The sequence below is a fragment of the Lampris incognitus genome, chromosome 3 (genome assembly GCF_029633865.1).
Source record: "Lampris incognitus isolate fLamInc1 chromosome 3, fLamInc1.hap2, whole genome shotgun sequence".
Taxonomy (NCBI): Eukaryota; Metazoa; Chordata; class Actinopteri; order Lampriformes; family Lampridae; genus Lampris; species Lampris incognitus.
The window spans coordinates 31,342,255-31,356,176 of NC_079213.1; the positions used below are offsets into that span (position 1 = coordinate 31,342,255).

At 44.2% G+C, this 13,922-nt stretch overlaps 1 protein-coding gene across 6 annotated transcripts in view; it reads right to left on the bottom strand.

Annotated features, from left to right (window-relative positions):
• Positions 1-1,544: 1,544 nt before the first annotated feature.
• The window catches only part of celf2 (cugbp, Elav-like family member 2), a 210,334-nt gene continuing 197,956 nt past the window's right edge, over positions 1,545-13,922 (bottom strand). For 3 of the 6 annotated variants that reach the window (XM_056277808.1, XM_056277806.1, XM_056277804.1), the window contains exons 9-13: positions 11,454-11,579; positions 7,427-7,606; positions 5,952-6,095; positions 4,888-5,062; positions 1,545-2,809 (exon numbers count right to left, since the gene is read on the bottom strand). In XM_056277808.1, coding sequence (XP_056133783.1) covers positions 4,935-5,062; positions 5,952-6,095; positions 7,427-7,606; positions 11,454-11,579 — 578 coding nt within the window. In that variant the 3' untranslated portion in view covers positions 1,545-2,809; positions 4,888-4,934. Of the gene's footprint in view, positions 2,810-4,887; positions 5,063-5,951; positions 6,096-7,426; positions 7,607-11,453; positions 11,583-13,922 lie in introns of all 6 variants that reach the window. The other 3 variants (XM_056277807.1, XM_056277805.1, XM_056277809.1) reach the window with 2 other exon arrangements.

Here is a 13,922-nt window from a genome sequence, read left to right on the forward strand (position 1 = left end):
GCGATTTGGTGAGGTTCCATAGAAAATAGTGCTGCCTTTTTTCTTTTATTTTTTTTTGCAGACCGTAAACTATAGGCGTCGAGGGAGGGGAGCTGGGGGGCAGTTTCATAGACTTGACAACATTGTGCCATGTAAACCGGCTGACTATGAGAATGTCAACAACACGCTTTGGCATCTCAGCACGGTTCTTTTGGGCCCATCACACTACGATAGGTAAGAAGTCTTACAATTGTCAGAACGACTATTTTAGAAACAATCCACGGACTAGTCCAGAGATGGGCAACACAAGCGACAGAACACAACAATTAACCAAAAAAAAAAACAACCGCCCTTCTTGCCGTCTGTCTCTGGTGTGTGTTGATGTTTTTTTTTTTCTTGTTTCCGAGGGTGCGTTGTTCCTCGCAGAGCGCTCGTGAACGCGCTAGTTCTTGCCCCGCGCTTACATCATGGCAGTACAGACTTGATGTTTTAGGTTGACTCAACTAAGGTGATGGCGCGCGAGCAACAAAATAACGATCCTGACTGTCTGTGACATCTGCAACCGCATCGCAGACGCTGTGAAACCGACGGCCGGGGAGGAGGGAGGGGGGGGGTTGAGAGGAGGTTAAAAATAAGGCTCCACGTAAGACTTAAACTTGATATTGAATTGGGGGGCGAGGGCGGAATGGCGTGCGCGAGCGCGCTGGTAAAAAACGAAGCAAAGGAAACGGCGCTGCATGATGTGCGTGTGCGCGTGTGTAAGCGTGAGACAGATAGAAAGGGAGTGCAAAGGCTTGTGCTAAGGCTTTGATGAACAAAACAGCTGTACATTGGCTAAAAGATCAGTGCTGAATATTGTGTGTGTGTGTGCGTGTGTGTGTTGACGCTTGTGGGTAATAACTGCAGAGGCGTTCACGCTCAGGGGCTCTCATATAGCCAGAACAAAAGTAACACGTGAGGTCTGCACGAGAGTCTCTTGTGTCCGTGTGCAAGTGCGCGTGCGCGTGTGTATTTATATGTATCAATATCTACACACACACTCACGCGCGCACACACACGTTACATATATCTACGACACATGGGCACTTTTTACATCATTATAAAGAGAAAAAAAAAAGCAAACATGACATTTTCAGGCAACAAGACCACAGAATAGCAAGTTTAACAAACTCTTTTTAAATCTATATTTTAAATATGAGGGATCCATACAAAACACTTAATAAAATACCCATGTTATCAAATAATTTCACAAGAAATACACTGACGCGCTAGGCAGGAAGTACCTTCAGAATTTTGGCACTAAAACTCCACTGATCTTGTCTTTTTTTTTCTTTATAAGACATTTTTGCCGAACAACAAAACACACCTAAATATTGTTTCCCACAAGAGAAATAAAATAATAATGACATTGATGCTTCACAAGCTGACATATTATATATATAGATATATATAGATATATTTATATTTATATATATTTTTAGGAATTTTATATAGCTAATTAACCAACAAGAAATTTAGCAAATAGGGACTCCTTTATAAAAAAAAGAAAACAAAAGAAAACAAAAACAAACAAACAAAGGAACTATTATAGTAATATGAAAGGCTTTATCTATTGTTCAAGTAAACTGATTTTTTTAGTCTTCTCTTTAAAAACATGAGACATTTAAGACTGTTAGACTTGTGATGAAACCACAACTAAACTCACGAGAAGCACCAACGTTAACGCGGGTTACAAGTATCGTAGCATTGTTGGTTTTTTTTGTTTGTTTTTGTTTTTTTCCTCCTTTATACATTTAAACAGTAGAAAATATAGGTCATTTCATCATGTGCATTTAAACCACGGATTGTCTATCTGTGAGTCAGTTCAGCAAAAGGTGACACAAGTAGGTAGCATTTCTCCCCCCCAAACAGGGCAAATGTCTTTTTTTTATTATTATTATTTTGTTACCTTTAAACTACTCTAGAAAAAAGTGGTTCTATATATAGACTTTAATGAGAAACAGAGCCACTTAAAATGGCCTTATCAAAAAACTTTACACTGCCTGAAAAATGTAAAAACCACTGGAGAGCTCGGAGAGCACCTCCTGTTGATCAGACAGTTTTTTTTGTTTTTTTTTTTCAAAACTGTTTGGAAGTAGTCTTATCGTCATGGAGACCAGGTGACCTGCGTCTGACGTCAGCCAGTGGTGCCGCGAGCCGGACGGCAGGCCAATCCCTTCACTGGACTTTCAAGTTTACTTTAAATGAGGAAAAGGAAAAGGGAAAGCAAAACCCAACATAAAGACAAAAAAACAAAAACAAAAAACCCCGAAATGAAATAAACCGAATGAAAATTGCTTTGCCACAGGTTGTTGTTTTTTTTTTCTCTTTTAAAAGCACATTTGTTTTTTTTTTCTTCTTCGTTTGTCCATAGAAATTCTCAGTCTTTTTCACATTAATTCATTTCTCTCACATGTCTTCCCTCCCTCCTTCAACCCTGACAGTCCCTACTCCTACTCTCTCCCAGGAAACAAAACAACATATTAAAATGAGGTCACATGCAAAACCAAACCAAACCAAACCAAATCAAACAAAACAAAACAAAAACAAGAAAAGTCCAAAAATGTCAAGCTAAGTTCAAAGTTCAAAAGGTCAGTAGGCGGAGACCAGGTTATGATCAGGTGAGCTCAGAAAAGACATCAGAAAACAATGACAGGACGATGACACTTGTTTTTGTTTTGGTGTTTTTTTTTGTGGGTTTTTTTGTGTTTTTGTTCTTTTTTTTTTATTTGGGGGACGCCACGGAGACATGCTAGGCAAACGATGAGCTAACAGGCATGGAGATGGGTTTCTAGGGGAAGAAAACAGGGGAGAGGAGAGAGTTACAAACACAGAGAGCCAGAGCACCACACCACTAACAGCATTTAAATCAGGAGAACAACAAACAACAACAACAACAACAACATCAACAACAATGCAAACCATTGGGAACAGAAACACCACTCAGCGACTACACAATTATCAGTTTTTAGCTTTACGTTCTCAGATTTTTTTTAAAATATAAAATGATATATGCTTTAGATTTACACAAACAGCAACAATGCACACGCGCACACACACACACGCGCACACACACACACACACAGATTAAAAATACAAACACATACTCGCTCACTCCTGCAACACCCACATGGAACAGAGAGCACCCAAATTGATATCCATGAGCGTCCCGTGCCCCCGGGGGAGGCAGGGAGATGGATGGGTCATTTGGGAGAAATTATTCATAGTTTTCCATTGAAAATATCTCTCTCTTTTTTGTTTTGCTTTTTTTGTTCCGTAATACAAACAAACAAAAAACGTAACATAAGGTAACACTGAAAACAAAACGCAAGGAAAGGTAGAAACTTGACAGGTGATTTCCAACTACGGATGGATGGAAGGATGGATGGAAGGATGGAAGTATGGAAGGAGAGGGGTGGATGATGATGAAGGAGGGTGATGCGAAGACGTACAGAGGAGTGTGAAGGTGTGTGTGTGTGGAGGGGCGGGGTGTATGGGCGGGGGATGGCAGTGGCGGTGGGAACGTGGTTCTGGACTAAAGCGACACCAAAGAAGAACACCGGGGAAGCCGATTTTTTTGTCCCCCCCCACCCAACCCCCCCGTGAGACTCGGCCAATGATGGTCTAACTCTGAAAACGACGCGTTTACTTTAGGAGTCCGAATAACTTAAAACGATAGGCGATAAATAAAATCCTTTTTTTCTTTCTTTTTAAATCTTGAGGCAGTAAAAATGTTGTATAAAAATAGAACTGCTTTTTTTACAAATAGAATTTACAGGCCTGTGGCTTTTCTCTGTACTTTTGAATTATTATTATTTTATTTTTTTTAATCTTTCAAGAAACATCAAGTATTTTCAGTGGCACCCTTCCCCCCACCACCGCCCACCCACCCATAAAACTCTGCTTTCAGTAAGTATCCATATTTATAGCCTTCGTCAAATTCTGGATGTTGGTTCGAAAATGTTCTACGTAATATCCCCTTCAACAAAGACCAATGTGATCTGACCCAGAAGTGTATCAGCTAATTCATTTCTTATAAATCTTTAAGGAAATAATGATAATAATAATTAAAAAAAAAACCTTGTCTGACATAAATGGTAGGGTGTAGCTGGGGTAAAACTTCACGATACGCTGACGATGACAGTGTCTATGTGAGAGGCCACTATTGTCTTGTAGCCTTTGCTCCCGGGTGCCTGCAGGCATACGAGGGGTTAAAGAAGCAGCGGCAGCCCGCAACCAACACCATGGAGGTCAAAGGTCTAAATGTGCATATTGGTGTGCGTGTCAAAAAATTAAAATTAAACAGAAAAATTAAAAAAAAATTAAAAAAATGGACCCTTAAAAACTGCATCACCAGGCCTCGGGTTTCGCAAAGAGAGAGAGAGAGAGAGAGAGAGAGAGAGAGGAAAAAGAGGGAAAAAACATGGCTTCTATCTTTACTTCGGCACTGACGAACTAACCAGTTCTCCAAAAATATGTTATCATTTAGAAAAAAGGAAAAAATTGCAACAACGTTTTCACATCTTCAAAAAATAAAAAGCAACCCGAGATAGCTACTTCCTTCCATTGCTAGAAATTGTACAACGTAATGGCGGTTGATGGAAGTGTTCATGTTTGTTCAAAAAATAATAATAAATAAATAATAATACTGTTAACATGAAAAAAACTTGAAAGGAAACAAATAAGCAAAAACGAAACAAAAATAAAAGAATAAAACAAGGCGTGTGGGTCTCCCTCTGGGTGTTTTTTTTTCCGTGGGTCATCTCCCCCTCCCTTTCTCCGTCCCTCCCTCCCACCTGAACCCCAACCCCCCACCCCCCACCCCCTACTCCCTGTGTAGAGGTCGTGGCTCATTTTTAGGGGACTTACCCTAGCAGTGCTAACATGGGGAGCAGATAGACCCTATAGCGCTAAGATCAGTACGGTTTGCTGTCGTTCTTGGAGCGCTTCAGCTGCACCTTCAGCCGCTTCATGCCGATCTGGAAGCCGTTCATGGCCTGGATGGCTGCCTGCGCCGACACAGGATTGTCGTAGCTGACGAAGCCTGGAGATGGAAAATGGGCAAAGGTTTGGGATGGGGGTTGGGGAGTAAAAGGGAGGGCCGCAAAGGAGGGCAAGACAAGAGGATCGAAGGGAGAAGAGGTGAAAGTGAGGCCAGGAGATCTAACGAGAGGTATCTGCATGTGTTCATGTTTTCCAAGAACTAGGGGTGGGCGATATGGCTGGAAAAAAAAACTAAATTTTTAAAGCATTTGATGATGTATATATGTTGCTGTTCATGCATTTTCTCTGAAATGGTTTACTGAAATGACTTTTTAAAATCAGTTCTGTACCAGCTCTCAATACTCGTGGGACGAGTGCAGTTGACCTGGTCTTCAGGAATCTCTTTTTGGCTGCTTAAAAAGCACATTAAAGAATAACTAAATCCTATACATTTAAGTGAGTTTGCTGGGATCTCCAGGTTAAAAACCATGTAAAGGTTAAAATATGGCAGGCTGGTTGGTCTTGGTACTCTGTGATGTTAGCATAGCAGGATAAACACAGCTGCATCAAATAACATTAATAATGGATCTGTTGGATTATCAGCATTGACAGACAGAGCTAGCATGAACAATTGTCAACACTACTGTCAATGCTGGGTCATCCAACAGATCCATTATTAATGTTATTATTTGCAGCTGTTTATCCTGCTATGCCAACACCACAGAGTACCAAGCCCAGCCTGCCATGTTTTAACATTTACATGGTTTTTAATCCGTAGACGTCAGCACACTCACTAAAATGGTCTGGTGTTTAGTTACTCTAGATTGCCGCAATGTTCATGAAGCTGCCTACTTTGACATCTCCAAAAAAAATCATCGTCAATATAGTTTAAATATTTCACATATCGCCCAGCCCTTGTGAGCAAGCAGTTGATACCAGCGTTGTCGTACCGAAGCACTTGCTTAGGTTTGTCTGTTTGTCTATGAAGACTTTGGCGGAGACCACGTTTCCAAAAGGCATGAACATCTGCAGAATGTCTTGGTCTCCGAACTCCTGGGGCAGGTGGTATATGAACAGGTTGGCACCTTCAGGACCTGTAGGGGTGGTGGTGAGGGGGTCAAGTGGGTAGGTTAGCGTGGTACTCACAAGTATACATATAGGCATTTTTACAGATTTATACCTCTTTAAATGAACAAAAGGACTTAATTAATCGATGATCGTACACTTCTTTCTTTATAATCTTTACTTTCCTGGTAAGATCGTGATCTATTCTGAAGATTTTCTCTCCCTAAAAGTGTTTGTGTTAAATGGATCAATGTGAAATTGATCATTTCCAATAAGAGGCATGAGGGATTTCAGCAAATAGCAAATATAATCCCCCTAAACTTGCATAAAGTGTTTTACCTTCACTTGAGGTGGATAAACTTTTTATTTAATGAAAATTTTTTAAAAATTGCAATGGAAAAGCATTTGCCAAATAAAATAAGAAATGTAAATATAATTCAATCACATGATGAGCTTTTTCTTCATGCTAACCTTATGTTACAAGCTCTTTGTGTGCATGTGTGTGTGTGTATCACTACACTATCATTTGCCTTAAGTCTTCAGACAGCAGTGATCATGGCCATCAATAAAAACTTGTCCGATATAAGTCAATTTTTGACAGACTGTCCATCTTTCTGGGGAGCGTGGAACTTTGACGTATCGGCCTACATTCAGGGTTGTACTCTCTTAAACAGCTCTGATGGAAACACGCCTAAATCATATGATTTTATTTATTTTGTGACATTTGATTAATCTCCTGGAATGTAATTAAAAGTTGGATGGAAAGGGGAGTCCTGGCTCATATCCTGCGCACCTGGACCAATCTGACAGCATCTCATTTACACAGGCGATATCTGATGTCCGATTTCCAAAAAAGTCCCAAACTCTGCCCGCCATCTTTCAGGGAGTGGCTGAGTCACTCCTCAGGTAATTCGACAACAGACAGATGAAGTGTGCTATATAATCTACAGCATCAATGTATGTTTGCAAAGGCTGAGTAAAGAATCAGAGTTAATGGTGGGAAGAACGACACTGTCGCTTAGAAAAAGGTGAAGAAAGGGCTGTGGATGAAGAGGACAGGGATGGTGGTGTGTAGTAAAACGACTCCCCCGATTTCTCACAAGTCTGCCAAGATTGTTTCGTTGGCTAACGCTGGTGTGTCACCTTTCTACCCTCCCCATATTTTATGAAAATATCATGGAATTTATTATGAAGACTATCAGTTCTACCATCCTAGGCCCGTACCCACATGTTTTCGGTTCAAAGGTTGACAACCTCAAGTCAAGCCTCCATCCCCCCTGCAGAATGTACTCCTTATGCTGCTGAACATGAACTTTATAATGCAGATCTTTACAGCAGCAGGAGGTCCCAGACTACTGACCCTCTTTCTGGCTCCCAGCAGCGCCTTGCTGCTGCAACAGGGACTGGCTGTAGAGGGTGGGCAGGGCGGCGGCGGCGTACTGCTGGATCCCTGAGTAAGCCTGCGTCAGCGCGTCCATGGTCCCCGCGGTGCCGTTGGTGAGCCCCGTGCCGCCCAGGCCTCCGTTGAGGGCCGCCATACCTGAGAGCATTTGAGCAACTTTACATAAAAACCCAACAATAAAGAAAGAAGAATGCACTTACTCATTAGCGCTCCCACTGAAGGTTAGTATGTTTTACCACACACACAGACACACAGACACACACACAACCATACACAGAAATGTACACCCATGCCTCACGCCACTCTTCGGACCAGAGATCACACTCACACAGGTAGACTATACATAAGACTATACACGATACGGCACACACATGTCGAATACACACTAACCATGTGCACAGCAATATGCACGAGACACAACAACTCACATGGCACCAGCAGAAAACAGTACGACACGAACATATAGGTCATGTAAATGACACACTATATGAACATAGCTGGTGACAGCCCCACAATTGCACATGACCGTACAAGAGATAGGCAAATAAACACATAGTGATGCACAAGAGAAACACACAAACACACCACACATAAATACCACTAAGACGTAGAACATTTATGTGTAGCTGGAGGGCCCAACAGAGAACATCACAACACCGAGCAGGAAATCAGACACCAGAATGATGACAGTGCCAACGGGCCTCCCAACTTAACGACACATGGGCGAAGCCCATTTAATGTGCAGTTCAGAGTTCAACATCTCTATTTTCACAGGGACCAAGTGTTTTCAGTGGCCCTAATTGATCATTCTACGTCTCTCAACAGCATGACTGAAAAGCACTTCAGATGAACGGCGGTAGAAACAAAATGAGCAAAAGCCTGGTCAGTGGTGCCTGCAGCGCCTTTGACGTCTTGATTCTGGGGGAAGGAAGTGGAGGTTGTGTGGGGGGGTGTTGGGAGAGGAAGGTTGTGCTGAAAAGTAGGCGAAGACAGCAACGCTCATTAGAGTGTGCAACAGCTTAATATCATGATGGAGGGCAACTTGTTTGTGGGGGTCTGACATTGGCTCGGCGTCCTGTCGCCTAGCCGTCAGACACAGCCAAATAAATTATCACCATGGAGCGCCGGATTATAGGTCACTCATTTATTCGGGAATAATTGCACCAGTGACCTTTGCAATTCAATTAAGCCCTAGATGTGTTTAAATGAGGGTGGTGAGGGAGCTGACAAAGTCGTGGGTGTGGGTGTGGGAGGAGGGGGAAGTGGACAAAAACGGAATATGAAACTTGCAGTTCACAGTTCAGTTGCATTTGATGTGTGGGTGGAATTGTGTTACTATGTGTGTGTGCAACGTGTCTGTGTGTTCTCTGTGTGTTCGCGCTCCTGCGTGTATATATATATATATATATATATATGTATGTATATGTGTGTGTGTGTGTGTGTGTATGATTTACGCAGCGGATACAGCTGAGGAGCGGTAAAGGTCAGAGGAGAATAATGTGGTCGAGAAGCGCGGCGGTACAGGATCTCTGCTGTCATAACAACACTGATTAAGATCCCAGCCCCGTTTCCCTAGAGGTCAAAGGCAGGACACACACCGGATATCTTGGCAGTCGCTATTAGAGCGAGAAAAGCACACCAAATATGTGCTCCGAGACCTATATGATACACGTGTGGATTGAAACGTATATCTGTCGGGGATGTGGTCCCGCTGTATGGGACGCTCAAGTCACAAATGTGACGTTTGGGGTTTTTGACTCCCAATTCAGCTACCCGGGACATTAACATTCCTGGCGACACAACGGTACAGATCACACAGAGGAGATACACAGCGATAAAGAGCCACAGAAAAACACAGAACAAATACACTGCTCAAAAAAATAAAGGGAACACCTAAAAACACAATATAGACCTCGATGAATGAAATATTTCAGCTGAAAATCTTTATTTATTAGACGGAGGAATGTGTTTAGAGCAAAATAACCTAAGAATGATAAATGGAAATCAAAATCATTAGCCCATTAAGGTCTGGATTCAGAATCATACTCAAAATCAAAGTGGAAAATGAGAACATAGGCTGATCCAACTTCTGTGGAAATTCTTCCAAGACGATTCAAAATGAGGCTCAGTAGTGTGTGTGGCCTCCACGTGCCTGTATGCACTCCCTACAACGTCTGGGCATGCTCCTGATGAGACGACGGATGGTCTCCTGAGGGATCTCCTCCCAGACCTGGATCAGGGCATCGGTCAACTCCTGGACAGTCTGTGGTGCGACATCGCGTTGGCGGATGGTACGAGACATGATGTCCCAGAGGTGCTCGATTGGATTCAGGTCTGGAGAACGTGCAGGCCACTCCATAGCATCAATGCCCTCGACATACAGGAACTGCTGACACACTCTGGCCACATGAGGACGAGCATTGTCATGCATGAGCAGGAACCCAGGGCCCACTGCACCAGCATATGGTCTGACAATGGGTCTGAGGATCTCATCCTGGTACCTAATGGCAGTCATGGTACCTCTGGCTAGCACGTAGAGGTCTGTGCGGCCCTCCAAGGATATGCCTCCCCAGACCATCACTGACCCACCGCCAAACCGGTCATGCTGGAGGATGTTGCAGGCAGCAGAACGTTCTCCACAGCGTCTCCAGACTCTCTCACGTCTGTCACATGTGTTCAGTGTGAACCTGCTCTCATCTGTGAAGAGCACAGGGCGCCAATGGCGAATCTGCCAACCAAGATGTTCTCTGGCAAAGGTCAATCGGGCTGCACGGTGTTGGGCTGTTAGCACAGGCCCCAATTGTGGACGTCGGGCCCTCATACCATCCTCATGCATTCTGTTTCTCACTGTTTGAGCAGAAACCTGCACATTAGTGGCCTGTTGAAGGTCGTTTTGTAGGGCTCCGGCAGTGCTCCTCCTGTTCCTCCTTGCACAAAGGACCAGATAGCGGTCCTGCTGCGGGGTTGTTGTCCTCCTGCGGCCCCCTCCACGTCTCCTGGTGTACTGGCCTGTCTCCTGGTACCTCCTCCATGCTCTGGACACTGTGCTGGGAGACACATCAAATCTTCTTGCCACAGCACGCATTGATGTGCCATCCTGGATGAGCTGCACTACCTGAGCAACTTCTGTAGGTTGCAGATACCGCCTCATGCCACCTCTAGTGGTGAGGGCACTAGCAAAATGAAAAACTAACCAAAGATCGGCCAGAAAAGATGAGGACAGGCAAATGGTCTGTGGCCACCACCTGCAAATCCATTCCTTTTATAGGGGTTGTCTTGCAAATTGTCTAATTTCCACCTGGTGGAAATTAGACAATTTACCAACAGGTGAAATTGAGTCACAAATCAGTGTTGCTTCCTAACTGGACAGGTTGATATCTCAAAAGTGTGATTGACTTGGAGCTACATTGCTTTGCTTATGTGTTCCCTTTATTCTTTTGAGCAGTGTACAACGTGGCCCACATAGGGACAGACAGGTGAGGTGACAGCGGCACGCTGACACAGCCGGGACGGCAAAACGGCACTCTTACATCAAGCATAACCCAGGACACAACCAGGAAGCGGATGGATGGATCAGTGGCTGGATAGATGGGTGAGGCAGCTGTTACTGAATGTTTGAGATGAAGCCAGAGGTTTGCTGTTGGGTAAAACTCAGAGAGATGACTGAGAGACAGCAAGTTCTCAACTTTAACAGGCCTGGATTCGTGTCTAGAGAGAATCTATTTTATTCTGGACAAGATCGGAACACGAATAAATGCCTGTAAAAAGGAATCAATTGACGTACGAGACTGGAGGCTATTATGCTGCTGGCACATCCATTAAAATTAAACGAAGCCATTCGAGATTAAAGGAGTGCGCTAGGGCTGCACCCTGCATCTGTGCCCTTTGCAATGCCATCTCTCTGTATGTAGTGACAGCTTCTATGGGCGATGCTGCTGTATGGGATGGATGGAGTGGTGATGATGATGACAGGGTGAATACTCACTGTTGACACTACCTGCTAGTGCATTAATGTTGTTCAGGCCCACGGTGGCCCCCGCCAGGCCCTGAAGGGTGCCCAGAGAAGTCAGAGAGTTCATGGCTCCCGCGTTGGAACTGGCCGTGGTGCCTGCTGCTAGATGAGAGAGGGACCAGGACAGGAAGTGGGGAGGGAGGATGGGAGACAAAGAAGGGACACGTTAACCAAGAGGAGACATATTATAAGTATTTTTTTTTAATTGTCATCCAATCCGAGCTGCAACAACCATCTAAGTTGTTAGCAGCAGGGGCTTGTATCTTCTGAAAACACGCAAAAGCTCCCATCAGGTCTAGCTAGCTTTGTTAGTGCTAGTTAATTGCTAGCGCTAATTAATCTGACTGAATCCAAGATCCAAAACACAGCTATAGCATGTAAGAAAAAGGAAGAAGTGAATTGTGTGATGGCTTATTTCAGAGGTGATGTTACAGCGGGAATTGAGAAGGTCATTCAACAAAGCGGGAAGCAGACTCACGGGCTGGCACACAACAGGAAAGCATGAGAAGGACATAGCCTTGATCATTCATATGGTTGCAACGTAACCTTTTCAGACTTATATGACACAGGTAGACCTTTAACATACAGGCTTATGGTGGCAGCTTCTCTTGTGACTAGGTCTCTTTAACCGGGTTGAATGTGGTAAAACCAGCCCCGCATATAATCTAACAGAGCCAATTATTCAGAACGAGGCCATGAATAGAAGGCTCTTGTCTGTCCATATCGATAGGTACTCTACTTACATTTGCATGCCGCTCAGAGAACTCATCTCCATACCGTGCTACCTAAGATACTTACCAAATACTGCAACGAAGGAGATAAGACATCATTTGGTTAAATCTTGATCTCAGGACGGTTTTTAATACATATGGGCTTCAATAATGTGGTTGAGGTAAATAAATCTGCGCTATAGTCTAAAAAGCCTTTCAAGCTAGTAGCCTTGATCAATTGTGACTAGCCATTAAAAAATGTATGTCCATCCATCCATCCATTATCCAAGCCGATTATCCCAACTGGGGCTGCGGGGATACTGGAGCCTATCCCAGAAGGGTGGCATGTGGAGGAGAGACACCCTGGACAGGCCGCCAGTCCATCACAGGGCCGACATGTTCACACAATTTTTAGTATGGCCAATTCACCTGACCTACATTTTGGGCAGCATGGTGGCGCAGTGGTTAGTGCTGTTGCCTCACAGCAAGAAGGTCCTAGGTTCGAACCCCGGGGTTGTCCAACCTTGGGGGGACATCCCAGGTCCTTTCTGTGTGGAGTTTGCATGTTCTCTCCGTGTCTGTGGTGGGTTTTCTCTCGGTGCTCCGGTTTCCTCACCATCAAAAAGGCATGCATGTTAGGGTTAGTGTTCCTGTCTGTGCCCCTGATGGAGGCATGGCAAGACAAACTGGAGTTGGTCCCCGGGCGCTGCACGGCAGCTGCCCACTGCTCCTAGCTACACAGCTAGGATGGGTTAAACACAGAAGAATTTCCCCACGGGGATTAATAAAGCAATAAAATAAAATACATGTCTTTGGACTGTGGGAGGAAACTGGAGCACCCTGAGAAAACTCACGCAGACACGGGGAGAACGTGCAAACTCCACCCAGAGGACGACCCCCCAAGGTTGGACAACCCCGGGGTTCGAACCCAGGACCTTCTTGCTCTGAGGCGACCACGCTAACCACTGCACCGCTGTGCTGCCCCCACTTGTATTATTACAAACTAAATCATGTGTAAATTGCGTGAAGGGGCTTGTCCTGACCTTATTAATTTAATGTAAATTTAATGTATGTAATGTAATGTAATGACCGAAATTAATGTACCACACTAATTTTACCAAATGACGTGCAAGCTCTCCAAGAAATGGTAGACAATTTACTCAATCACTTTTGGACCTGTAAAACTTCCACATGGCAGACGGAGTGTTTTCAGTGACATGGGGACAGCAAACCAAAAAAAACTTAAATTGTGATACAAACGAACAAAAGCGGACAAACACTCATAAACGCACCTGTGTAGCTAGCCACGACACGACGGCAACACCTTGTGCACCACAGCTGAGCTGCCATAGTGGAGGTGGGCGGGGCGGTGTGCAATATGGCGCGGAGAGTCGGCATTCATGTTCTGTTTTTAGACACAATTGTTTCCTCTACTCTGTTACCTTTGATCTCATCAAAGAGATGTCTAGCCAACAGCATCGCTGCTGAATGTGTGAGGAAACGCTGCAATATAAGGATGCATTATGCCGGCGCTCAGCGCAGTGCAAAACAAGACACCTCAGCCTGTCTCCGTGCAGAACTGTCTATATTTATCAAACTGGTGTGAGGTTTCACTTTCATTGACACATGCAATATACTGCCACTCATTCACACCGAGCATCGAGGAGAGCTCAGCCTGAGCGTGTACTATTCAAGGTTGGCCACCCATTCAGAGGGCGAGAGAGAGAGAGGA